Source organism: Haemorhous mexicanus, chromosome 30 (assembly GCF_027477595.1).
Source record: "Haemorhous mexicanus isolate bHaeMex1 chromosome 30, bHaeMex1.pri, whole genome shotgun sequence".
Classification (NCBI taxonomy): domain Eukaryota; kingdom Metazoa; phylum Chordata; class Aves; order Passeriformes; family Fringillidae; genus Haemorhous; species Haemorhous mexicanus.
The window spans coordinates 3,213,665-3,239,074 of record NC_082370.1 but is presented as its reverse complement, the minus strand read 5'-3'; the positions used below and the strand labels follow the sequence as shown (position 1 = coordinate 3,239,074).

The following is a 25,410-nucleotide window of genomic DNA, read 5'->3' as shown; positions in this document are numbered from 1 at the left end:
CAATTTATTATTTTATGATAATTTAATATAGTAAATAATGCCATACTAAACTGTACTAAAGAATAGAGGAAGGATACAGACAGAAGGCTACAAAGAATGAAAATGAAAACTCATGACTGACTCCGGAGTCTGACACAGCCTGACCATGATTGGTCATTAAATTAAAATAATTCCCATGTTGGATAAACAATCTCCAAAGCAGCAAAACACAGGAGAAGCAAATCAGATAATTATTGTCTTCCTTTCTCTCTGAGGCTTCTCAGCTTCCCAGGAGAAGAAATCCTGGGCAAAGGGATTTTTCAGAAAACATGACAGTGACCCACCTCGGCCTTCTCGACCCTGTGACTGGCAAAAGGTGAATGGTGGCTGGAAACAGAACCCCAGCTGTGTGGCTGCCCTGCAGCACCCCAAATCCTTCGCCAGGCTGGCCCCAGTTTAGCACCTGGAGCAAAGCAGGAGGGGTGGCTCCTGCCAGGCAGGCCGTGGTGGCCCTGCAGGGTCACCCCAGGCTGGAGCACAATAAAGGGTGGGACGGGAGTGATCTGCAGGAGCTCTGTTCCTTTGGACAACTGCTGTGACTCCCTTGCGTGTCTTTCAGAGAGGGCATGCACCAACCACTGTGGACCCCTTGCCTTCTTGCTGCAAGCAAGGATCTCCTGAAGGGATGCTGGAGCAGGAGTCTGCTGTGCAGGTAGAAGGGGGGAAGGGGCGCGTGCATTGTGTTGCAGTGGGCTCTAGGCCCTGCAGAGAGCCTGGAGCTGCTGTCACCAGACCTCATCTGCCACCTCAGCTCCATCTCGGTGTCCTCCATGTGGGACTGTGCCCAGCCAAGCTCTGCAGGGACCTGGGGAAAACCTCAGGTCTTCTGCTCACTGTCTCCAGCCCAGCCTGCTTTGTGTGGCACAGACCCAGAGACAGTGTGGGTCTGGCCACAGAGCTGTTTCATTTTGCTTTTATTGCCCAAGTTTCATCTCCCCTTGAACGATTTGAAGAGCAGGGCTCATGCTCACAGACGTGTTTATGAAGTGTGGCTCAGGCATGGCACCCCCTAAGCACTGCCCAGCCTGGCACCCCTCCCCAGGCCCTGACGTAGGACTGCCATAATCTCCAGACTCCAGACAGGAGCTTCCTTGTTGTGCTGCCTTGCACAGTCAGGTGTGTGAGGGGTGATAGGGCCAGTCCAGCTGCTGATAAACCTCTGCCAGCCCGCTCATGCTTGGTTTGGCTGCAGCACTCAGCATAAGTGGGTTGAGGAGAGCTGCAGACCCTGGCTGTGCAGGGTGAGCTGACCTTCTCCTGCAGTGATGACATGCATGCATTGCCTGAGGGTGAGTACTTGGGCATGGTCAGGGGTTCCTTGGGCAGAAAAGAGGAGAGGAATCAGGTCAGCTGCTTTGCATGAGGGAGTTCAGGTATATTCTGGCTGGTAAGATGAACTTCAGTCCACAGATAATGCCTCTTCTCCCCAGACTAAACGGGCCTCAGAGTGGCAGGAAGGGTTTGCTGCCCTTCTTAGGTCGTTGGTAACGTGCCTAAGGTCATCCTTGGAGCCAGTGGCAGTGCCTGGCATTGACACCAGGTCCCTCTGTGCTCTATTTGCCTTGTCCTTCTCACCAGGGCTTTACTGGGAGAAGGGAGGAGCCCCAGGTGGTGTTGTTTTGCAGTATTGTGATGGTAGATGTTGGTTCCTGTGTGGTCACCTTCCTGCCCTGGGACAGGTGCACAGGAGGGTGTTTCTGTCTCAGCACAGTGCTGTGCTGGCTCTGCTGTGGAGCAGGTGGCTGTGCTGCAATGCCTTTGCTTGCATGTCCTCAGCAGGGATCTGCTGGCAGAGATTTATTACCAGGCCTGTGCTTCTGGTGCTGTTCTGTCAGTGCTTTCTGCCCTGCATGGCTTCCAGAGGCTGCACCCCAAGCTCTGGCCAGGCAAGCCTGGCTTGAGGCTCAGGACAGTAAATCTGTGGTAGCCACAGCCCAGGGGCTGTGCTGTGATAGCCCCAGCATGCAGATCCCTGCAGAAAGCCCCTTCCAAGCACTTCTGTGCCTGCAGGGAGAGCAGGTGTGGACCAGTCCTGCTGGAGGAGAGGCAGGGAATGAGCAGGGGATGAGTCAGAGCAGACTGCAGAAATCAGGAGCAGTTTATTAGCACCACTAGGAAAGGAAAGGAGGCTTCTCCACAGGGCACCAGGGCAGATCCTGATGGTGGGATCTGGGCTCCAGCACCTCACCTGAGCATGAAGGTGCTGACAGAGCCCAGGTCAGGCTGAGGCTGGTCCAGAAGCAGTGTCTTAGTCCCAGGCTGACATCAGGCAGGCTCAGAGCGTGTCTCTGACTCCCCCCTTGCACTGTCAGCATGCTGGAGCCCTCTCAGCTCCCCAGTGTTGATTGCACAGACCTGCCTGAACCATGTCATGGCCCAAAAAAGGCAGTGCATCAGGAAAGCAGGAGAGAGAAAGCCATTGCTCTGCTGCTGCAGCTCTCTCAGCAGCTGTAAGTGTTGTTATATTAGAAGAGGTGTAGTGCCTGAGCAAAGAGCTCTCATGTATTGTCTTCAGTCACAGTCTCTATATTTTTTGATGAGGTAAAAATAGCTTTTCTTTTTCAGGATATGCAGAGAGCAGAGGCTCCTGCTAACATCAAAGGAGAGTGACAGCTTTCCCCTGGGTTTGCATGGCCTCAGCTGGCAGGAGCAGGAGCTGTGTTAATTCTTGCCTCACTTTCACTCCCTGTGAAAGGAAAGATGTTCTGAGCTCCTGCTCCTGTTCAGGTGTCTGGACCAGCCTCTGTTTCACTCTCCACTGCTGCTGGAGACCCAGCACTGTATTCAGAGGGAAAGTGAGAGTTTGCAAATGAACAAGAGCTAGAGGGTGTTACTTAGAAGATCCATTAGGCAGGTGCTGCAGGTTTTCACAGAGCTGCAGGCTGCAGCCCTCCAGGGATCCTTATCAGGAGCATCATTCTGCTGGGTAGGGACATCTCCCTGCTGCCTTGCTGGGGGCAGATTAAGCTGTTTGTGATATCTGCCCTGCTCACAGCTCTGAACCTGTTCCAGCTGCAGCAGCCAGCACAGGGGAGCCCTGGGCAGGGAAGGAAGGAGTCCAATGGCAATGCAGATGTCTGAAAATGCTCAGCAGGGACTGAGCTAACCTTTACCCTGACCTGTACCACCAGGGACAGGCCAGAAGTGCCTCTCCTGTTAGGAGTGCACAAAAATGGGCTTTCCAAAAGCTCATTGCTCCTGATTATGTAACAGTAGAGGATTGTGCATGGTGAGGGGCCAGTCTGATGCTGCCACTGGAAAGCTTGCCCTCTCTTCAGCCCTGGAAAAATGCTAATTGACAGGTTGCTTCCCTTCCCACAAACCTTCCTTCCCTCCTTCTCTTGCTTTGGGATTTCTCCTGTGCCAGTTGTGTCAAGTTCTTCTCCAGCTCAGTCCTTTGCACGGGAATGTAAACAGATCTTTCACTTCCTGCATGCTCTGATTCACCTGCTGCAAGATGGTTGAGCTCCCCCTTTTTTCCATCCTGCTCTGGGGATCTCTGCTGGGTGTAGCAGCCATCAGCCCTCTTGGGGCTGTTGTGAAACCTCCACTAAGCAGAAATGAGCATGGACAAAGGGTTTCCTCAGGCTGGTGCATGAAATGAGGACAAACTCACTTGGCAGATGCCTTCCAGAGATGACTTCTTGTGCCTTGACTCTCTTCATGGCTCCTGTTAAGCTCTGCAGACCTGTGCTAAATCATGTGGGCAGAGGTGAGGGTGATGGGAGAATGGAACTTGGGCATGTGGATTTATCTGTCATGTGCATAGGGGTGAGGATGATGAGAGAATAGAATTTAAGCATCTGGGTTTATCCTTCCATCAGCTGAATTTTCCCAGTGCTTTTGCTTTTCTCTCTCTTCTGGGTTTGCAGTCTCTGCCTGTTCTCTGTGTTCTGCTGGCTGACTGCCTGAGGCTTTGCTCCTGTGGCCTCTCTGGAGATGCTGTGTTCTGCTGAATGCTGCCTTCCACTCCGAAGGCAGAGACCTGCCAGCAGGTTTTGTTTCTGCTGCAGGGCCCATTGAGAGCATCCAGTTCCTGTGAATACAGAGAGGAGAGAAAGTTCCTGTAGGAGAGACAGCATGGCTTCTGCCTCTGAGCACTTGGAGTTTTCTCTCCTGTCTTCCCTGATCCTCCTGTGGGGACCCTAAGTGTTATCCCTAACTGCTCTCAATCTTAGCAGCTCTTTTAGTGTGTTTTGAGGACTGACAAATTCCTCTCATCTGATGAGAAAGGACTGAGGTTATCACCTGCAGAATTGTGGAGTTGATATCTGCAGGGTGGAGAGGTCCAAATGAGCGTTGGCTCCAGAGACATTCCTAGGCTGGACAGTTCCTGAAAACTAAACCACTGCACTGGTGTGAGGTTTTGGTGTTTCTGCTGGAAATGATGCCTCAAAGGTGAGGATCATCCCCACTGTTGGACACAAGCCCACATGAGTAAGGAAATGTCCAAGCAAATGGCAAGGGCTGCTGCCCTTGGCAAGGGTTGATGACACATCCTCAGCTGGCAGAGCTGACTTTAGGCTCCAGGACACTGGCATTGGAAGCTGGAAGTGACTGGATGACCTCTGAGATGTGAGCTGGACCTTCCCACAGCATCTAGACAGGATGCCCACAGCAATACATGGCTTGGTGCCAGGGTTAGGCTTTGCATCTCCCTGCCAGTCCTGGGGCTCTTTGGCTGTTGGTTCCTGTGTCCTCCCAGCCTTGCTGGACCTCCTGTCTGCTGCTCCACGAGTCTGTGTCAGCTTGGCTGGAGAGACAAGTGGGCAGGCAGGGTAAAGAGGGCAATGCAGCAGGATGTGTGTGTGCCAGCCTGGAGCTGCTTCTCGACTGTCTTTGTGTCCCAGAAAGCACTGTGAGATCAGCACAAGTCCCCAGACTCATTTGTACTTGGAAATCACCTGCTTACAGCCTTTAGCAGCTCACACAGAGCAGGCTCCTGCCAAGTGTGGCACCTCCAGTGCTGAGACCCTCCCTTCTGTTATCAGTGAGGAGCAGGAGCTCCTGGGAGCTCCTCCCTGGGTGTGAGTGAGGCCCTGCCAGGAGAGATTACAGCAGGCTGCTGACTGTGACCAGACACACAGCAGGCTTACAAACCTCTGAGTGCAGCCCTTGAAATCCAGCCTGAGCCCCTGGTTTGACTTCTCCTTTGCTTTGTAGCCTTGGCCATGGCCACAGTGCAATGGGCTGGTGTGGTTCCAGGCTGATGGCATTATTGCTGTGAGAGGAGGAGGACACCTGGGAAAAGGGACAGAAGAAGCCTCTCCTCAGGGCCAGGAGAGGGTGTCGTGAGAATAAATTGACTCTGAAACCAGGGCAGAGGGAAAGGGAAAATTTAGATTGTCAGCAGACAAGGGGAGATTTTTCCTGAAGGAAAAGAAAGGGAAGGAGAGTAGAAGCACAGTCTGATGTGCTGTCCTAAGTTTTCAACTTTAGAACATCTTGGAGCACTTAACAAAATCCTGATCTGGGGCTTCTCTCTTGTAGAACTGCTGGCAGCAGCCTCCTGACACTTCACAGCTAGGATGTCTGCAAGTCTGTAGAGCATGATGCCTGTGTTTAGGGTTTAGCAGCCACCCCAGAGTGCAAGAGGTACACAACAGCAGTGAGGCAGCTTATTCTCTCCCCTGGAATATCTCCTTCCTGGAAAATGGCTAGGAAGGCAAAGAAGAATGGAAAAAACCTCTGCAAAGGAAAACCAGCAGAGGCAGTTTCTGCATCTGGAAGCAGCTGCTCGGTGTGCTGGGGCACACAGGGAGTGACTGTGTGTGCCTGAGGCACAGCTGTGCTGAGCCTTGTGCCTGTCAGTGGGTGGTGATGTGTGTGTCTGTGCCTGGGTGAGCTGGGATGGTGCTGGCTGGGACATGTGTGTGTGCCCTCTCCATGTGCACATCTCCTCGTGGTCATGGAGTCTCTGCACTCCTTGCTGTCAGTGCTCTGAAATTCAGGAGGTGGCAGTGACCCAGCCTGTGCCTCCATTTCCTGGGGAGCAGATTGCCCTGAGCACTGGGCAGGCCTGATGTCAGAAGGACAATAGGGCTGTGGATCTGCTTTTACCACTTGAGCCGAGCTATCCCAGCCTCTCTGGTGGAATTGCTGGGATTGCTGGTGTCTGATGCCCTGCACCTCTCTGTGCATCTCTGGAAGGTTCATGCTGAGCATGGGGAGCAAAAGGCAGCACCTCTGACACGCTCCAGCCTTGGCATGCTCTCCAAGGCCTGGGCCCCAGCATCCAGAGGGATGGAGGGAACCCCAGCCCCTCTCCTCTGTGGCAGGAGTTACCTGTGAGTTGCCAGGCTCCTGGGCATATCTGTGGGGCTGCTTTTCCTCTGCTGTTCCTGAGGTGGTACCTGCAGCTCTGACCCCCTCCCTGCGCTTGGCAGCAGTCATTTGCTTTCCGGAGGTGCCTTGGTATTAAATATCCTGTCTGACACAATAATGGAGAGAAAATGAACAAATTCCATTAGCAGCTGGCGATCCCTGCAGGGTCTGCATTGGAGAGAGGACGGAGCCTGTATTTTTAGCTAGAATGCAATGTAACTTACTGGCTCTCTCAAAGCTGGGGAGTAGATAACCAAGGAGGGAGAGAGGGGACACCAGGCTCAGGTTTCAGCCGAAGTGCCGGGCTATGGCAGCACGAAAGGGCAGGTCCGGTCCAGACGTGGCTGTGAGTATTCAACACACTTCTCCTTCATGCCCACAGACACCTCTGCTTTGCTTTTCTGCTTGCTTTCTGCTTGTAGTCTCTGCTGCTGGGTGTGCTGGGGCCTTGGGAGCCCCTTTGCTGCAGGGCCAGGTAGAGTTTTACCATTTAATCTTCGTAGCTCCATGTGTGTCCCACGGATGACAGAGCCTGGCTGAGCTGTGCTTTGATTTTCCAAGGGTTTGCTGCCTTGTCGTCGATCCTGACCTGAGAAGCAGAGGCTTCTAGCAGTGTCTGGAGTTGGAAAAGCTCTTTGCATTCAGCCTGTTGCTTGAAGCTGTCAGTGTTTCCTCACTGGACCCCAGACAGCACGCAGAGCTCAGGGCGTGAATGCGCATTTCTGAGCCCAGCGCTGTGCTGCTGCCTCTTGCAGGTGATCCTTCTGTGTGAGCAGGGCCCCGAGGTGCTGTGTCTCCCGTGCATTCACAGCCTTCCAAAGGCACAGCTCTGATGAGCCTGGGGGCTCTGCTCTGAGCTGGGAGCGGGCAGAGCCAGCTGGCACAGAGCTGATGAGATCAGCACGTGTTGGCCCCGCACGCGGCGGCTGCGCGCCATGGGCACGGTGCTGCTGCCCCCCAGCCCTGCCCTTCCGACCCAGGGGCTGCCCCACAGGGGCCGTGGCACCTTGCCACCCTGCTGGGAGCCTGGTGTGAGCTCTGTGCCTGGCCTGAGCTCAGGTGATCCTGTCTGTGGGCCTTACCTGTACAGCGGGAAGCAGGGCATGGCTGCCTTCCTCCCCGGTAGGGGTGTCAGGAGAAAGGATGAGCTGGGGGAGGCAGATGGAGGAGACCAGAAGGCATCTGAGGTGTGCTGCTCCAAAGCCTCAATTCCAACATCTGAGACTGCAAAGAGAAGGGAAGAGAGGAGCCCTGAACCTCTCCTAACTGAGATTGTCAGCATCATCCTCCCTACTATGCCTCCAGTGCTTTTATCTCTGGCTGTGTTGCTTCCAGCTCCTGTCCAGGAGCTTCCCAGTCCTGGATGCTCCTCTGCAACCAGGCTGTGGGCAATACAGGATGCCTTGGGGTGGCAGAACAGAAGCTCTCCTAGCCCAGGAGGTCCTTTGGTCAGTCCTGATGTAAGTGGTACAGGAGGGGTTCTGATTTTCTCTTGGAGCTGAAGACAGAGGAGTGTGTCCTGCAGCCATGCCGTGGATGTCTGGTGGCTCTCTCTGCAGAGAGCCCTTTGGGCTGGCCCCAGCAGGCACATGCCAGCTCCAGCTACCACTTCAAGTTCCCAGCCTCACAGAGCCACATCACTGCATTTCCACCCTGTTCTCCAGCTTCGAGTGAGCCATGCCATTGTCTCCATTTGCTGCCTCACACTGCTAAGAAGTGTTGCTGAAAGTATTGCTGTGCCTTGCCTGGGCTGGCTGTGGCGTAGCAGGGAAGCACTGCCAAAAAAGAGAGTTGGGAAGCACTGCCAAAAAAGAGAGTTGTGGCTTTCCCAGCTGTGAGGTGCTCAGCTGGGGCTGTTGTCCCTGGTGCTCACTGCTGTTGCTACTCAGTGGGTGGGCTCACTGCAGCTCCATCAGTGTAGCCCAGGCTACAGGGGGGTTTCCTGGGCCAAGGGAGGCTGTCGTGGTGGCAGGAGCTCCCTCCATGCTGTCCCCAGAGGGTGACAGGACGAGCTGCAGACTCTGCCCCATCATCTGGATGCTCTTTATTTTAAGTCCAGGTCCCAGCCCTTTTTCCTGTCTGATTTGGGGCACCTCAGCCTGTCCCAGCAGCTCCCACTGGGACTTTCCTGGCCTCTGCCCTTTCTGCCTGGTCTGTGTAGTTATGTTCTCTGCAGCTGGAGTGAAGAGTTGACCCAGTGCTGCTGGTGGGGGAGAACAAGGGGGCTCTGAGTTTCATGCTTTCTCTTTTTGTCTCCAAGGCTGATGCTGCAACCAGTTTCTTGAGAGCTGCAAGATCTGGGAATCTGGACAAAGCCTTGGATCACCTCAGGAATGGGGTAGATATTAACACCTGTAACCAGGTAGGTGAAACACACAGGGCTTCTGGTACTATCTCTAGTTCATTGAAAATGTGGCTGGCCAGAGGGCAGACCTGGAGCAGTTGTCTTTGGGGCCAGCAATAGCTGTAGAGGTCTGGGGAGCCTGGAGGTACTGTCTGGAGCAAAGGACATTTACAGGTAAGCAGAGAGGGCTCCTTCAGTGTGACAAGGAAAATGGGACACTTGGAAGAAGCTCAGCTGCTCCTCAGAGGGCAGAGCAGATAGCTGTGAAGAGTAGCCCAGTGAAGAACATCACAGAAATGGCTGGTGGGGGTAATTCCCCTTGCCTGCAGTGCTGGGGCTTTTGGATCCCCAGAAGTTGCAGTTTATCACAAGCAGTGAATGTTTGCAAAATGCCAGTTGTGGTGGTTTGGGAGGTGTGGGGCAGGAGGAGCCCTCCTGATGCTGCACAGAAATAGGTTTGCACAGGAGCAAAGAGCTGCAGGCGCTGAGGAATTGTTTGCACATCATCATCATCAGAACATTTTGTATCTGTGTAGCTGCCAAATGCAAATGGCTGGGCCTGAACTGGGGCAGATGCTGCAGGGACAGATTCAGGGGGCTTGGGCTGAGCAGGGGAGCAGGCTGTGCTGTGTGCTGTCCCTGCTTTCTGGAGCAGTGGTGCTGCTGGGGAGGCTGACTCAGCAGGGAGCACCAAGGCACTCATCTGTTTCAGTACCAAGCCCCCAATCCAAGGGAAGCTCAGACCTGGTTTGTGCTGCAGCACTTCCTGGGGACAGGGTCCCCCAGGACAGGCAGAGTGCACCGTGGATATTCACTCGTTTCCCTTAGCAAGCCCAAGAGGAGAGGGGGGATTTCTACATCCTCTGGTCCTGTGATGCTCTAGCCCAGGGGGGTGGGGGGTTCTGGGGAGGGCTCTGTAAAGAATCACAACAGGGTGACTCATCCACAAGCTAAAGATGATGGCTTTGAACTTCTTCTTCACCAAAGAGATGCTCTGTCATCAGCTATCTCCACTGACTAGCTTCAAGTCCTGTTTCCAACCAGGTTTCTGGTGCTGGTGAGGGTATTTAACACTTTGATGGAAAGAAATGGCTACAGCAGTATGAGGCTCTTCTCTCAGTGATGCCTTTGCCCTGGTTCCTGCCATCTCCCTCAGGTTAGATGGCACTTTGGGGTTTCCTTCTGAGGAATATCAGACCTGTGGGAAAGGTCCAACCTCACATGTCCTGTATAGAATAAAGAGGGATATATGTGGTCAGACCTATCCCACAAGTCCTGTATTCTGGCTCAAGTTCAGAGACCTTGACATGCCATCTGACCTTCATCCCGCCGATCCCACCTCCTCCATTGCTGCATCCGTGTCTCCATCGCGCACCTTCCGTGTTCCAAACTCCAGCATGCTCCCATCCCACCCACGAGGAGCTGGAGGACTGAGGAAGAGTCCACATTGCTGCCAGGACCCTCACCAGCTGGGAACAGCGTCGTGATGGCACCTGGGTGCCCAGGAGATGGTCTTTGTTGAGGTGGCCAGGCTTGAGGGGCAGCCCAGAGCAGGTCCCTGCTTTGGGACAGGCTAAGTGTGAAGTGTTATTCTGTAGGGCTGCATTTGTCACATTGACAGCTAGTGACTGGGATTTCTGGGAATTATTTGCAGCATTTAGTGAGGAAAATAAAACACCCTTCATATCATGCACATCCTGTGGCAGTTTGGGGTCAGATGAGCTGTCAAGCCAAAGCAAATGTGCAAAACAGCTCCTGGAGAAGAAATACCAATGGGCCACCAATGGAAACAGTCCTCTGTGCTTGTTGCACAGCTCTCTGTTACAGGTTAATGATTTGTCACAGATTTATAGCATTCAAAAGGTTATTTATGAGTCCTTTGCATAAAAGGGCTTATGGGCTGAGGGGAGCAGCTGAGCATCTGTGGCCTTGCTCTCCATTTGTTGGTTACGTGAGTGTAACTGAGAAAAAGCCTGCATGTCTGTGGTCACCTCTCACTTCCAGGACTTGTGAGGTGTTATTATAGTCAGTGATTATCTGTATGGGGCTGTGTAGGGGTGTCTTTGTCAAGGAAACAGAGAGGATGGGCTCAGTGTAGCCAGGCATGGCTGGGCAGCACTGCCTTTCAGGGGCAGCTCTGAGGGTTTTACAGCACTCCCACTTCATCTCCCCTTGGAAGCAAACCTTCTGTGCTCGAGGCTGGAGGGAACTGTGGGGTTTTAGATTTTTACTCTTTGTGCTGTAAACAGAGCTGAGCAAAAGAATCTGTGACTCCTCAGCTATGATCCTGGGCAACTGGTGCTTTGAGTGAGAGTGAGTGGAAAAACTTTTTGCAGTCTGACAACACTCCTGACGCAGTTCTGAGTTTCACTGGAGTGTTGAGGGCTGGAACTGAGCCTTCCTGGGCATTTTCTGCTCCCCTACCAATATTTAGGTGGGCAATGAAGCATTTCTGTGAAGTGACCTTCCAGTCAGGAGTTGAAACACATGACTGGAAGGTGGAGTACTTGGGCAAGAGCAGGTGTCCCTCTGCCATGCACCAACACTGTGTAGGGGTGAGTAAACCTAGCATATCCACCTGGGAGAAGTGAGGGACAAGGAGAAAAAGTGCAGGTATTTAACCTCCTCTCCAGCAAATATCCCAGCCCTTTTGTTCAGAGGGTGTCAGAAAGAACAGAGCAGAAGCTGCCTTAGTCACCCTGAGGATGTGTCTGACCTGGCACCCCTCCCTCTGACAACCTGGGGATGCTAAAGGGGCATTGGCCAGTCCTCTGCTCTTCAGGTTCCACGTGGAGGAAAAAGGCAAGCCAAACTGGGGCAGAGATGTTCCTGAGAAATCACCTGAGCTCTTTGGGAGCTTCCTGGAATCAGCAGAGCTTAACAGTGACCCAGCCAACACCTCCTCTACCCTCTTTGCTGCAGCTGAACTCTGGGGGAACAAAGCTCACCGTGGGCTGTAGAGCAAGGTGCTGGTGGGCAGTCTGGAAGCCAGGGAGAAGTCAGCTTCTGGCCTGGAGGCTCAAAAACTACTGTGAATTAAAGAATTAAATTTGGCTGCTGCTGGATAAAATCATTGTCTGAAGCAGGGCTTCTCACTGCACATCTGTTGAAGTTTAAGGTTTGTACGTGCACTCACACAGCAGTTGTGGTGCATCCTTGCTCTGGACTGGGCACAAAGCTCAGCTCTGTGCTTTAGGTGTGAAAAACCTGACTGTGAGGAGGGGAACCCCGTGGAAAGGCACTTGAGCAAGGACAGAGTTGACACAAGGGATGTGCCATGGGCAGGGGGGACTGGAGCAGCTCCTGTGCCTCCAGCACATGAACACTGAGCTGTGGCACCACCCATCCACTGGAAATTGCCTCTGTGGGCTGCATGGTTTGCTCATGGAGAAACCTCCAGCATTAGTCAGCAACCCAGCCTTCAGCTGTGTGAAGTTTTCCTGGCAGCATGGAGCTGCTGGTGGCACCATGGCTGCTGTGCTGTGTCAGAGCTCTAGGACAGGGCAATCACTCCTGCCCCCACCAGCCTGGACAAGTGCCCACAGCCATGTCTGCACAGGAGCTCAGGGTAGGGTGCTCCCCAGAGAGCTCCAGCCCCATTAGATGATGGCTGATTCCCCTTTCCCACCTTTGCTTCCTCCAGAATGGGCTGAATGCCTTGCACCTGGCCTCCAAGGAGGGCCATGTGAAGATGGTGGTGGAGCTGCTGCACAAGGAGATTGTTTTGGAGACGACAACCAAGGTAAGGACAAGGAAGTCTGGCCACGCTGGTCACAGCTCTGCCCACTGCCTGTGCTGCCAGACACACCAGCAGCAGCTGAGCAGTGATCATGCTGGTTGCTGTCAGCCCCCAGAGTGACTGTGCCAGTGGCAGTGCTGCTGGGCTGGGCCCTAGGACCAGGCTTCAGCACAGGCTTGGCATCTCTGGGTGGCTGGGAGGTGCCTCTCCCCTGTGGGGGCCATTGTGGACCCCAGAGAGGAGGAACATAAACCACAGCATGGGCTAGTCCTGCCTTACCAGCATCTCCTCCAGGCTCTGCCCCAGGGCAGCCCCTGCATGTTCCAGCACTGAGATGGCCTCGACACCACTGTCACAAGCCTGGAGAGTCCTGGTGCTCTGTAAATAACACATTGTTCTCTCATGCATCACCACAGCAGGTGTGGTTTTCTCTTGATGACAACAACACAAGCAAGCAGGGCTGACAAAGGAGCAGCCTCCAGCACTGGCTGAAGGGCTGCAAGAACAGGAGGAGGCTCAGTTGCCACCTCCCTGCTGCTCTCACAGGGCTCTGGACACAGAGCAGAATCTGGCATTCTGCCCCACCACCCAAAGGCACGAGTCAGAAGAGCCTGTGTGTGCGTTTCCCAGGCTGCTCATCATCCCTCCTCTCTGCTGGGATGCCTTGGCTACCAGGGTGCACACTGCAGCTTTGCCTGAGCACTGCCAGCTCAGCTCCCCCGTCCTCCCCCCTCTGCTCATCTCTCAGTGCTGAAGATGCACAGCACCTGACAGTGCATACAGCTCCTGCTGCCAGGAACTTCATGGGAGAGATGAAATCACTCTCTTCCCTGGCCAGCAAATGGGAAGGGTGGCTGGTTGGCTCACAGCAGGGATGGAACATGGAGTGAGAGCTGCACGGCCTTCTAAAGGTTTTCCTGGCCAGCTGCTCTGGTTGCATGTCTGTTGGCATGTCAGGCCCATCTTTCCCTGGCATCCTGGGTTGCTTCAGCCCCTGAGGACTGTTCTGTGGTGTCTTTCAGAAGGGAAACACAGCCCTGCACATTGCTGCCTTGGCTGGACAGCAGGACGTGGTCCGGGAGCTGGTGAACTATGGGGCCAACGTCAATGCACAGTCCCAGGTGGGGTGAGCTGGTCTGACACCCTTCCTGTGGGATGGTGGTGTCCTCATGGTGGGAAGGGTATTTCAGCAGCCCTTTGCAGTTTCCCTTGTTCAGGAGCAAGGAGTGCTCTGCCAGACTCCTGAAAAGAGACAAGTGTGCAAATGGTCTTGAGCTCATGGGGATACCAGTGGGGTCTCTGTTGAGGGAGTCCCTGTGGACACATACCAGCATGAACTTATCCTGGGAGGGCTCGTGGCCTCCCTGGCAAAGCTTTGAGATCTCCAGCAGCCCCTGCAGTTAAACACACTGTGCTTCCTTTGCTCTCTCTCCCTTGGGCCTGGTAGGGCTGAAAGCTCTTCAGATTTTGTCTGATGGGAGAATTGTCCCTGGAGCTGGGGACAGTACTGGCAGTGAGCAGAAGGCAGTGTCTCCTCTAAGTTGACTCTCATGAAGCACTGTTTTATTCTGGATATGTGGAGCCTTGAGCTCCATCTCTTTGTGATCGTTCCACTGTTGCCAGGTTGTTTTTTTTCCTTTTTCACTCCCACAATGGATGCTTCTGCCCCTATTCACTGACCTGGGAGACTGGGTGTTAATGGGGGTATAGGTCTTCAAAGAACTCCAGAAACACAAGGAAGAGTTGTGTTGATGTTCATGGCCCTGTGTTTGCAGAAAGGCTTCACACCTCTCTACATGGCAGCACAGGAGAACCACCTGGAAGTTGTGAAGTTCTTGCTGGAAAATGGAGCCAACCAGAACGTAGCCACAGAGGTAAGATCCTTGGGGAGGAGCCCGTGGCCCTGCTGTGGGGGCTACTGAGGGATGAGGAGTAGCCCCATGGCTGGGTCCCGCCATGGCTCCTGGATTCTCTCCCTTCTCCTTGGCAGGATGGCTTCACCCCACTAGCTGTGGCTCTCCAGCAAGGACATGAGAACGTGGTGGCTCACCTTATCAACTACGGGACGAAGGGTAAGGTCCGTCTGCCTGCCCTGCACATCGCAGCCCGCAACGACGACACCCGCACGGCTGCTGTGCTGCTGCAGAACGACCCCAATGCTGACGTCCTCTCCAAGGTGGGTGCTTCTCCTCTGCTGGCTCTGGGAGCCTCCCCACATCCCCGGGCAGAGCAGCAGCTCGGTATGCTGTGTTTATCCGTAGTTTCAGCAGGGAGCATGTGTCTGGCTGGCTGATCCCTCCTTCTTTCCCTAGACTGGATTCACCCCTTTGCACATTGCAGCCCACTATGAGAATCTCAGCGTGGCCCAGTTGCTGCTGAACCGTGGAGCCAGTGTCAACTTCACACCCCAGGTGAGTGCAGAGTGGGAGGACACTGGGGCTTGTGCTGCTCCAGCATCAGAGGAGGATGCTGTGCCTCCTATCCATGCAGGGTGCAGCAGCAGCTGCCAGGGCATGCTGGTGAGGTGGGACTGTGCAGAAAGTAGCAGAGATGCATGGGGAGTTGCAATTAATAAGGAGCATGGGCCTTTTCTGCTACGGCTCCCTTCTGTTAGAAGCAGCCATCCATCCCTAAAGCTCTTGGGGACCTTGTCTCCAGGCTGAGGGAAAGCTGGTGCTGCTGCTGCAGGGCAGAGCTCATAGAACCTGCCATTAGGATGCCTCTTCCAGACCTGAAGGTGAAGCCCAACCCATGAGCTGCTGCTTTCCTACAAGCTCTGTAGCTTCTGCAGCTGCACTGCCCTGCTAAACAGGCTCCTCCCCAGTGTTTTCCCTGGGCAGAGATGCAGCTCTCCCTGCCCTCTCTCCTTTGTTTGTCCCTTCTTGAAAGAGGAGGGAGTGCTCCTTCTGAGAGACTGTTCATTCCTCCTGACAGAATGGGATCACCCCCCTGCACATAGCTTCCCGCCGGGGCAACATCATCATGGTGCGGCTGCTGCTGGACCGCGGCGCCCAGATAGAGACAAGGACCAAGGTGAGAGCACTTCTGAGCACAGCCCATCTTCACACAGCCACCTCCCTCCCCCAGCTCCCTGTGCCCAGTGCTTACCCTGCAAACATCCTGCTGGGAGTGTCAGAGGTCTCTGCTGCACTAAGGGGATGGACCAGGTTTTTTGCTGGCACATAGAGAGGTGGGAGAAGGCTGCACACCTACAAAGGTGTGCCCTGGGAGCAGAGGCCAGGCTCGGTTTTGCCTTATTTTTCAGACAAATCCAAAGTCCCTGTTAGCCCTCTAGCTGAGGGAACCCTGCCCTTGAACCCTCCTCTCTTCCAGGATGAGCTGACCCCTCTCCACTGTGCCGCACGCAATGGACACGTGAGAATTGCAGAGATCCTCCTGGACCACGGGGCTCCCATTCAAGCCAAAACCAAGGTACCCAGTGACTGTGATTGGTGCCAGGTCCCAGGGCAGCACAGTGGGGTAAGAAGCTGTGCACAGTTGCTGGATGGCACCCGTGACTGGCTTGGGTTTTTTTTTTTGGCCTGACGAGGGGTAAAAAGCTTCCTGCCCTACTGGAGTCCTTTGCCTGAGGGCTTCATCCTTCCAGTCCTGAGAAGGGGATGGCCAGGGTACAGTCAGCAGCTCTTCAGGCCCTTCCCTCCACTCCACATTGCTCCTCTGTAAGCCTCAGTGAGGGATTTTGAGGCTTCTCCCTGGCAGCACCCTGGGGAACAAGCTGTCTCATCTGCCCTGGAGTAGTGTCTGGTGTGGCAGTGTTCCTCACTCGGGGTCACCAAATGTGGTGGTGTTTGCAGGGGTCCCAGGATGAAGGAAGAGAGGAGAATCTTGACTCCATGTTTCAGAAGGATGATTTATTATTTTATGATATACATTATATTATAAGAAAATTATATATTAAAACTGTACTAAAGAATAGAAGAAAAGATTTCATCAGAAGGCTTGAAAGGAATAGAAAAAGAAAGGAATCATAATAAAATCTTGTGACTGACCAGAGAGTCCGAGACAGCTGGACTGTGATTGGCCATTAATTAAAAACAACCCCATGAGACCAATCACAGATCCACCTGTTGCATTGCACAGCAGCAGATAATTACTGTTTTTCTTTTCCTCTGAAGCTTCTCAGCTTCTCAGGAGAAAAAGATCCTAGCAAAAGGATTTTTCATAAAATATGTCCATGACAGTTTGGGGGTGCAAGGTGTGGTATTCACATGCCCTCTGAACAGAGAGAAGCTGTGAGACAAGCAGGGAAGAAGGAAAACACAATTCTTATCTGGCTTGCTGTGCCAAAGTAGAATGCAATATGGAGATTGTTTACCCCAAGTGAGGATGGTTTGTTCCCTTGGCCTGTCAGGGCCAGGTGTGTGTGGGACTGTCACAGGACAGCCAGGACAGAATCAGAGATGAGTGCAGTTGTGAGCAAGAGTGAGTGCTTGGCAGATTCAGTTTAGATACAATGTACATATTATAGTATAATAAAGTAATTAATTAGCCTCTGATGATGGAGTCAGATGCATTCTCTCCCCTTGGCCGGAGTCGACATTGATTTACAGCAGCAAGGCAGGGCAGGGCGGGATGCCTGGACCCCTGGTGGCCCAGCCCTGAGGCTCTGCTCCATGGCTGCAGAATGGCTTGTCGCCCATCCACATGGCAGCCCAGGGTGACCACCTGGACTGCGTGCGCCTGCTGCTGCAGTACAGCGCCGACATCGACGACATCACCCTGGACCACCTGACGCCCCTGCACGTGGCCGCGCACTGCGGGCACCACCGCGTGGCCAAGCTGCTGCTGGAGAAGGGGGCCAAGCCCAACTCCCGAGCCCTGGTGAGGAAGGGTGGGTGGCTGGGCTGGGCTGGGCCAGGGGAGAGGGAGATTCCCTGCAAGTGACTGTCCATCTGTCTGTCTGTCTGTCTGCAGAATGGCTTCACGCCCCTCCATATTGCCTGCAAGAAGAACCACATCCGAGTGATGGAGCTGCTGCTGAAGACGGGAGCCTCCATTGATGCTGTCACAGAGGTAGGTGGGCTGAGCCCATCCTCAGCTCTCTCGATTCTACACGTGCAGTGTGGGCAGCATGGCAGGATGTGATGTCCCTGTTTATGGAATAAAAATCTCAATACTGCTGAGTATAGCGTGCCTGGGCTCGTCCGGCCTTAGTGCACTGAGCTAGAGGTAACTGCTGGGGATATTTCACCTCAGAGACACCTTGGGCTGGCTGGAAGTTGCAGTTAGGCACTCAGAATGAGTCCAAGCAAAGCAGAAACTCAGTTTACCTCTGATGGAAAAAGTTCAGGTGATGGTGAAGAGAAAGAGAGCGGGTTCTGCCAGAGGGTTAAATCCAGAGTTTATTCCAGGGTGACAGAGCTCTGAATCTCAGTAACAGCTCCAACAGAATCCCAACCCCATGGTTCCAGTGTCTTATAAACCCACAGGGAGGGGGGAGGGAGAGGATGGGTGAGCCACCAACCAGGTGGGAGGGGGAGGGTCTCAGGGGACAATGACACCTGGACAGGCCAATGACCCCAGGTCTGAGGAGCATCTTTTGAACTTCTGCCAATCACACGACACCCTTCTGGAATGTGGAACTGGACAGACAGCACTTAGGAAGAAGGCAAAGGGGGGTAGAGGGAGGGGAAGGAGGAAGCTAGCATACCTGAGACAGGATAGAGCTTCATACCACAATACCTGTTGCTTCTGCCATACCCCCAGCACCTTTCTTGGTGCTCTTTGCATCTCAGAACTGATTTAGTCTGGCAGCATCTTCCTGAAGGACAAGGAGATGCAGGGGAGACAGCAGCTCCCTGTGCTTCCTCTGCCCTCACCTGCCAGACTGGGGACTCAGATTTTGCCTGTGCTGAGACCTGCCCTGGGGAGAAGGAGGAGGGGACAGGAGGAGATATTGCCAAGGCCATAAGTCCCATCTTGGTCTCTGGCCCCTTTCTCTTCACAGTCTGGCCTGACCCCCCTGCATGTGGCTGCCTTCATGGGACACCTGCCCATTGTCAAGACTCTGCTGCAGCGTGGAGCCTCTCCTAATGTGTCCAACGTGGTGAGTCCCACCCTGGCTGGGGCTTTGGGAGCTCAGCTTGTTGGGGTTCAGCAGGATATCCAGGTGCTGCACCCTCTGTTCACCTGAGCAGTCCCTGGTGCCCTCTGCTTTGTGCTGGCACAGGGATCCAGTAGGGGTTGCAGGCACTGCTCTCCTCTGTTCAGAGCAGAGGAATGACTGCAGGAAGGCATTTTCCCTCCTTTGGCCTTACCCCTTTATCCTGTCTTTGGTGCAGAAAGTAGAGACTCCCCTGCACATGGCAGCCAGAGCTGGGCACACAGATGTGGCAAAGTACCTGCTGCAGAACAAAGCCAAAGCCAATGCCAAGGCCAAGGTAGGTACAGAGGACCTGTGTGATAATCAGCTCTGGGAGCAGCTGGTGCTGGGTTTCTTTGCTGTCACGTGCCCAGAGGGGCTGTGCAACAGTGGGAGCAGGGCTGGGATCCCTATGGCATCACAAGAAGGGACTGGTCCAGGTGTGCCCAGCCAGCTTCTTTGCCACCCTCACAGGATGACCAGACTCCTCTGCACTGCGCTGCACGCATCGGCCACACTGGCATGGTCAAACTCCTTCTGGAGAACAATGCCAACCCCAACCTGGCCACCACAGCAGGGCACACGCCCCTGCACATCACTGCCAGAGAGGGGCACATGGACACAGCCCTGGCCCTGCTGGAGAAGGGAGCCTCACAGACCTGCATGACCAAGGTAGGCTGCTGAGCCCTCTGCTGTGGAAGGCATGGCCCAGCTGGGGCAAGGCTGGTGGCACAGTGTCCCTGTGGCAGGAGGGGCAGCCTCCTCCTGTGTTGCAGCAGGTGCCAGCACTCTCTTCATCTCTGCCACCCTGTGATGGGCTGCCTTTCTCCTCAGAAAGGATTCACCCCTCTCCACGTTGCAGCCAAGTATGGAAAGGTGGATGTGGCAGAGTTGCTGCTGGCACATGATGCTCAGCCCAATGCAGCAGGGAAGGTGAGACTTGCTTCTGTGGGAGGAGTGGTCTCGTGTGGGGAGAGGCTCTGTCTCACCTGTCTGTACTCTCTGCCCCACTACAGAATGGCCTGACTCCACTGCACGTGGCTGTGCACCACAACAACCTGGAGATTGTCAGGCTGCTGCTTCCCAAGGGGAGCTCCCCACACAACTCAGCCTGGGTAAGTGTGGGCTGGGCTTCCCTGGGGATGTGGGGATGTGGGATGTGGGGATGTGGGATATGGGGATGTGAGGATATGGTGTGTGTCCAGTGCTTGCCAGCCTGGGGCCAGCCCTGCCCCTCAACCTTGGCACTCAGGGAATGCATAAGGGACTGATCATCACCTCTCTCCGTGCCTGCTGCTCATGCCTGCCTGTCCTCAGAGCACGTGGAGCAGGCAGGGTGCCAGGCAGTGCTCCTGTTCCAGCAGATAGGCTGTGTCAGGGATGGTCCTGCTAGCAGCATGGTGGCTGCTGCGTGGGGAACGTGTTTCCATGGCAAGTCCTGCAGAGCAGCGCTGCGGTCTGGCAGTTTGGGAAAGCACAGGCAAATGTTTGCATGCAGCTATGAAGCAGTGAGTCACAAAACCCACAAGCTTGTGAGAGTCACCCGGCTCTGCCTGAGCATGGCGAGCATCTCCCCACAGAGGCCACCAGCAGGCGCCTTGCTTCCCGTGCTGTTTGCAAAAGCTGCATCCTCAAAACAGCCAAGTGGCTGGTGGTGCCAGCCCTCCCCATCTGGCACTTCCCTCTCCCCTGTGCAGACATGCTGGTGAGAGGAAGAGTGGATTTGTCTTTCCAAACAAGCTGTGGGGCTGCTGGGAGATAAAACCAGCACTGGGAGAGAAAAGAAACCGTGGGAAGGATTCCACTGATTGATGAATGGAAAAAGAGATTTGCTTTTACAAATAAACTTTAGGGTTGCTGAGAAATGAAATTGGACATTGAGAGATGAAAGAAACAATGAGGAAGAAAAACCCCTAAATTCAGTAAGAATTAAAAATGAAAAGGGAGGGTTCTACATTAGAGGGGAATCTTTAGGATCAGGTGTTCTGGGGACTCTGAACCCCTCAAGTACCTCAGAAATGGGGAAAAACCTCTAAATTCCATAAGGATTAAAAATGGAAAGGGAGGGTTCTACATTAGAGGGGAATCTTTGGGATCAGGTGTTCTGGGAAAGTCTGAACCTCTCAAGTACCTCAGAAATGGGGAAAAACCCCTAAATTCCATAAGAATTAAAAATTAAAAGGGAAGGTTATACATTAGAGGGGAATCTTTGGGATCAGGTGTTCTGGGGAGTCTGAACCTCTCAAGTACCTCAGAAATGGGGAAAAACCCCTAAATTCCATAAGAATTAAAAATTACAAGGGAGGGTTATACATTAGAGGGGAATCTTTGGGATCAGGTGTTCTGGAGAGTCTGAATCTCTCAAGTACCTCAGAAATGGGGGAAAACCCCTAAATTCCATAAGGATTAAAAATTAAAAGGGAAAGTTATACATTAGAGGGGAATCTTTGGGATCAGGTGTTCTGGAGAGTCTGAATCTCTCAAGTACCTCAGAAATGGGGGAAAACCCCTAAATTCTGTGAGAATTAAAAATGAAAAAGGAGGGTTATACATTGGAGGGGAATCTTTGGGATCAGGGGTTCTGGGAAGTCTGAACCCCTCAAGTACCTCAGAAATGGGGAAAAACCCTTAAATTCCATAAGAATTAAAAATGAGGGAGGGTTATACATTAGAGGGGAATCTTTGGGATCAGGGGTTCTGGGAAGTCTGAACCTCTCAAGTACCTCAGAAATGGGGAAAAACCCTTAAATTCCATAAGAATTAAAAATGAGGGAGGGTTATACATTAGAGGTGAATCTTTGGGATCAGGTGTTCTGGGAAGTCTGAACCTCTCAAGTACCTCAGAAATGGGGAAAGAGAGAAGGGAAATGTGGCTGGAAATTGGGATAAAAAGGGAGGCTGCATCCTCCAAGAATTGGAGAGACCCCAGGGGATGCCCCATGGCCTCTGCCTTTATTCAAATAAAGTAAAAACACTCCTCTGTCTCCTTTTTAGACCTAAACCTCTGGTGTTTGCAGATTAATCCTCCTCCCAGTGGGCGGGCACCGGGAGCAGCCGGTGCCGGTGGCAGCCCCCGGTGTGCCTGCGTCACCGGCAGCCTGCGCGTCAGCCCGGGCAGCGGGTGGCTGCAGCTGCTCTGCTGCTGCAGCGGGGCAGCACAGGCAGGGCTCGAGGCCCTGCAGCCTCTGCCTGAATGCTAATGCTGGGTGCTGGGAGTTTAGCTGCACTCCTCAGCCAGGCACGTTGTGGCTGCCCCAGGTTTGTGCAGCTCCCAGGGGATGCACGCTGTCGCTGTGGGACAGGAAACAACACGAGCACACAGCGCTGCTCTCAGGGTGAAGAAAAGGGAAGTTTATTTTCTGACTCCAACATTTACAGATTTCCAAAAGTGGCAGTGGGTTGGAGGGTGACAGTGCCACCTCTGCAATGACACTGGACAAACCAACAGTCCATCAAATCTCTCCTCCTCCAGAAAAGAATGCAAACCAATAAGTTATTTACAGAAAGCGTGTGAGAAAGTTTGTTACCAGAATGTAAACATCAGAAGGCTTAGAAAATCTTAAAAAATCAGGGCGACACCACACTGCTGCAGAAATTCATGTGTAGAGAACTCCAGGACAGCCCATACCAGTCACACCTGAAGCAGGTGGTCTTTGAAACCCCCCCTGCTGACTTGGCTTGAAGAGTGAGTGGATTTGGCATCAGTGTCAGGGCTGCTTGCTGTCAGAGAGATGGTGTGGGTCGGGCATCCCTGAGCTCTGGAGGCAGCTGGGAAGGGCAGGCCTGGCCTGCAGGGGTAGGGTGGCACCTCCTGTCCTCTCTGCTCTGCTTGGCAGGGCTGAGCACTGCAATGAGCCTCTCTCTCTCCCTGCAGAATGGGTACACCCCCCTGCACATCGCTGCCAAGCAGAACCAGATGGAAGTGGCCAGCAGCCTGCTGCAGTATGGGGCTTCTGCAAATGCTGAGTCCATGCAGGGAGTCACTCCCCTGCACCTGGCTTCCCAGGAGGGCCATGCAGACATGGTGGCACTGCTTTTCTCCAAACAAGCTAACGGCAACCTAGGCAACAAGGTAAGTTGTCCCAGAGCATCCTGCCAGGCTGGAGGCAAACAAGCCAGCAGAGAGCAGCAGGCTGGAGGGTGGTCCAGCCCCTGTGCCTCCCTGCCTTTGGGCAGCAGGGCACTGGGTCAGCTTGCCAGGCTGGAGACCCCAGAGAGTGTCTGCTGCTGGAGCTGCAGTGGTGGCAGTGCCACTGTGCTGAGACTTCCTCTCTTTGCAGAGTGGCCTGACTCCTCTTCATCTTGTGGCCCAAGAGGGGCATGTGCTGGTTGCTGATGTTCTAGTGAAACATGGAGTCACAGTGGATGCAGTGACCAGGGTAAAGTAGTGCATTGACCATGGCTTTGGTGAAACACATGGGGGAACTACCTCTAGGCCTGCTCAGGGAAGAGCATTTCTTTTCTTTTTCTCTGTGCAAGAGACTCCCTTCTAGCAGTATCCTTACCATTTTGCCTGTGTCCTGGGGACCTTTCCTCCCCTTCCCCCCACCTCTCTGGAGGGGTGATTCTTGCCTGCTCCTATAGCTCACCTCTGTACCCACAGGTACAGCATGGTGTGAAGCCCTGTGCTTTGGTCTTGGGCTTTTGGGAAGCCCCCACATGTGTGCCTCATCCTTCATGCACAGGGGCTTGCCTGTGGGATGAGTATATCCAAGCCAGAAGGGCAGTGAGCAGTGGTGAGGGCAGACAGAGACTTGATCTTGTCTTTCAGATGGGCTATACCCCACTGCATGTGGCCAGCCACTATGGGAACATCAAGCTGGTGAAGTTTCTGCTGCAGCACCAAGCAGATGTCAATGCCAAGACTAAGGTACAGAAGTGTCCTGAGCTCCAAGGACCCTTCTGCCATGGACAAATGGGTGTTCACAGGGGTCCCAGGACGAGGGAAGAGACAAGAATCTTGACTCCATGTTTCAGAAGGCTGATTTATTATTTTATGTTATAGATTATGTTAAAAGAAAATGATATATTAGAACTATACTAAAAGAATAGAAGAAATGATTTCATCAGAAGGCTTGCAAGGAATAGAATGGAATGATAACAAAAGCTCTTGACTCTCAGAGAGTCCGAGCCAGCTGACTGTGATTGGCCATTAATTAAAAACAACCCACATGGACCAAAGATGCACCTGTTGCATTCCACAGCAGCAGATAATTATTGTTTTTCTTTTCCTCTGAGGCTTCTCAGCTTCTCAGGAGAAAAATCCTGACAAAGGGATTTTTCAGAAAATATCATGGTGACAGGTGATGGGGAAGTGGAGCTGTCCTCATGCTCCAGGCACAAAGCACTGTGTGTGAGGCCAGGGGGCATTTCTGGGGCAGCAGCCTTCCAGAACTGATTGCAGCATGCTCTGTCCTCCCCTGCAGCTGGGCTACACCCCCCTGCACCAAGCAGCACAGCAGGGCCACACGGACGTGGTGACGCTGCTGCTGAAGCACGGCGCGTCCCCCAACGAGATCAGCACAGTGAGTGCCCTGCTCCCCTGCACCTCTGCACTCTGTGGCAAGCTCAGGCAGCTGCCAGAGCTGCCCTGTAGCTGCTGCTGACCCTCTTTCCTCCGTGCACAGAATGGCACCACTCCCCTGGCCATCGCAAAGCGCCTTGGCTACATTTCTGTCACAGACGTGCTCAAGATTGTCACGGAGGAAACCGACATCCCGGTGAGCCCCTGGGTGCTGTGGAGGAGGGCTGGGAAGGGGGAGGGTCTGCAGCTGGGTGCCTAGCCCAAGTGTGAGGAGTCAGCTGCAGACAGCTGTGCAGCAAAATAGGGGTCTCCTCGAGCCAGGTCTCACAAGCTCTTGGAGATCTATTTCTCACCCAAGATAGCTCAGCTACCTCAGAAGGCATCAAATCAGCAGGATGGCTTCTGTGGGAGTGTTGGAAACTAAAAGGTTTTGATAAAAGGCAAAATAACAAAACTCTTTACAGAGAAAAACTGAGCCAATTGCAAGAGGTCCTCCTGCCCCTGGTAAAATACCTCAGAAAAGCAATTTGTTTCTTTGTTCTCTTCTTTTTCCAGTAAATTGCTCAGGCAGGACTTTTTGGCTCCTGTCCAATTGGCCATCCTTAAGTTTGAGGTGAAGTCCCCCAGGTCCTATGAGATGTCTTTTTGCCAGTTGAGGGGAGAAAATTCTGGGCTCTTTTCCTTTTTAAGGGGACAAAGGACAGTTTTGTCACTCAGCAGGGAGCCCATTCCTATAGGCTTCCTCTGACTCTGCTCTGCTCCCACAGTCCGTTGGCGACAAGCACCGCATGAGCTTCCCAGAGACTGTAGACGAGATTCTGGACGTGTCAGAGGATGAAGGTGAGGGGTGGGAGCTGGGTCACACCACCCCAGAGATCTGCCACACAGCTGGGTCAGTGTCAAGGGGATGGCACTGATGTTCCTGCTGGAACAGGGACGCCCCCAGGCCAGGGAGCTGTGTGGGCCCTGCTGTGGTCTTGCAGAGAGGATGAGGGAAGCCCACCAGGCTCCTGAGGTGGCACCTCATGCCTTGGGTGCTTCCCTGCACTATGTAGGAGGGAAATGTCTGGACATCTCCGTGATCACGTGCCCCAGGGACTGTGCAGAGAGCCCTTGGGCATGCAGAGCCCCCACTGTGCCTTGCTCAGGCAAGGAGGGTACCAGCTCCCAGCCCAGCTGTAGCTGGTTTGCTCCTGCACCCTCCCACCAATACCTCACTTTTGCCTCTTCTTACTTTGCAGGCACTGCTCATGTCACAGTAATGGGTATGAAATGTGTCCCCTGCCCCAGCTCAATGGCCCATTTCACCCCATGGCCACTGACCATCCGCACGCCAT

General features: G+C 53.6%; 1 protein-coding gene across 5 annotated transcripts in view; it reads left to right on the top strand.

Annotated features, from left to right (window-relative positions):
* Positions 1-557: 557 nt before the first annotated feature.
* Positions 558-25,410, top strand: part of ANK1 (ankyrin 1) — a 41,322-nt gene continuing 16,469 nt past the window's right edge. For 3 of the 5 annotated variants that reach the window (XM_059870406.1, XM_059870403.1, XM_059870407.1), the window contains exons 1-23: positions 558-691; positions 8,624-8,725; positions 12,351-12,449; positions 13,469-13,567; positions 14,222-14,320; positions 14,437-14,622; positions 14,759-14,857; positions 15,381-15,479; positions 15,780-15,878; positions 17,091-17,288; positions 17,382-17,480; positions 18,415-18,513; positions 18,749-18,847; positions 19,024-19,221; positions 19,384-19,482; positions 19,566-19,664; positions 22,424-22,621; positions 22,830-22,928; positions 23,321-23,419; positions 23,976-24,074; positions 24,177-24,269; positions 24,841-24,913; positions 25,315-25,338. In XM_059870406.1, coding sequence (XP_059726389.1) covers positions 665-691; positions 8,624-8,725; positions 12,351-12,449; positions 13,469-13,567; positions 14,222-14,320; positions 14,437-14,622; positions 14,759-14,857; positions 15,381-15,479; positions 15,780-15,878; positions 17,091-17,288; positions 17,382-17,480; positions 18,415-18,513; positions 18,749-18,847; positions 19,024-19,221; positions 19,384-19,482; positions 19,566-19,664; positions 22,424-22,621; positions 22,830-22,928; positions 23,321-23,419; positions 23,976-24,074; positions 24,177-24,269; positions 24,841-24,913; positions 25,315-25,338 — 2,485 coding nt within the window. In that variant the 5' untranslated portion in view covers positions 558-664. Of the gene's footprint in view, positions 692-1,181; positions 1,329-8,623; positions 8,726-12,350; positions 12,450-13,468; positions 13,568-14,221; positions 14,321-14,436; positions 14,623-14,758; positions 14,858-15,380; positions 15,480-15,779; positions 15,879-17,090; positions 17,289-17,381; positions 17,481-18,414; positions 18,514-18,748; positions 18,848-19,023; positions 19,222-19,383; positions 19,483-19,565; positions 19,665-22,423; positions 22,622-22,829; positions 22,929-23,320; positions 23,420-23,975; positions 24,075-24,176; positions 24,270-24,840; positions 24,914-25,314; positions 25,339-25,410 lie in introns of those variants that run through there. The other 2 variants (XM_059870404.1, XM_059870405.1) reach the window with 2 other exon arrangements.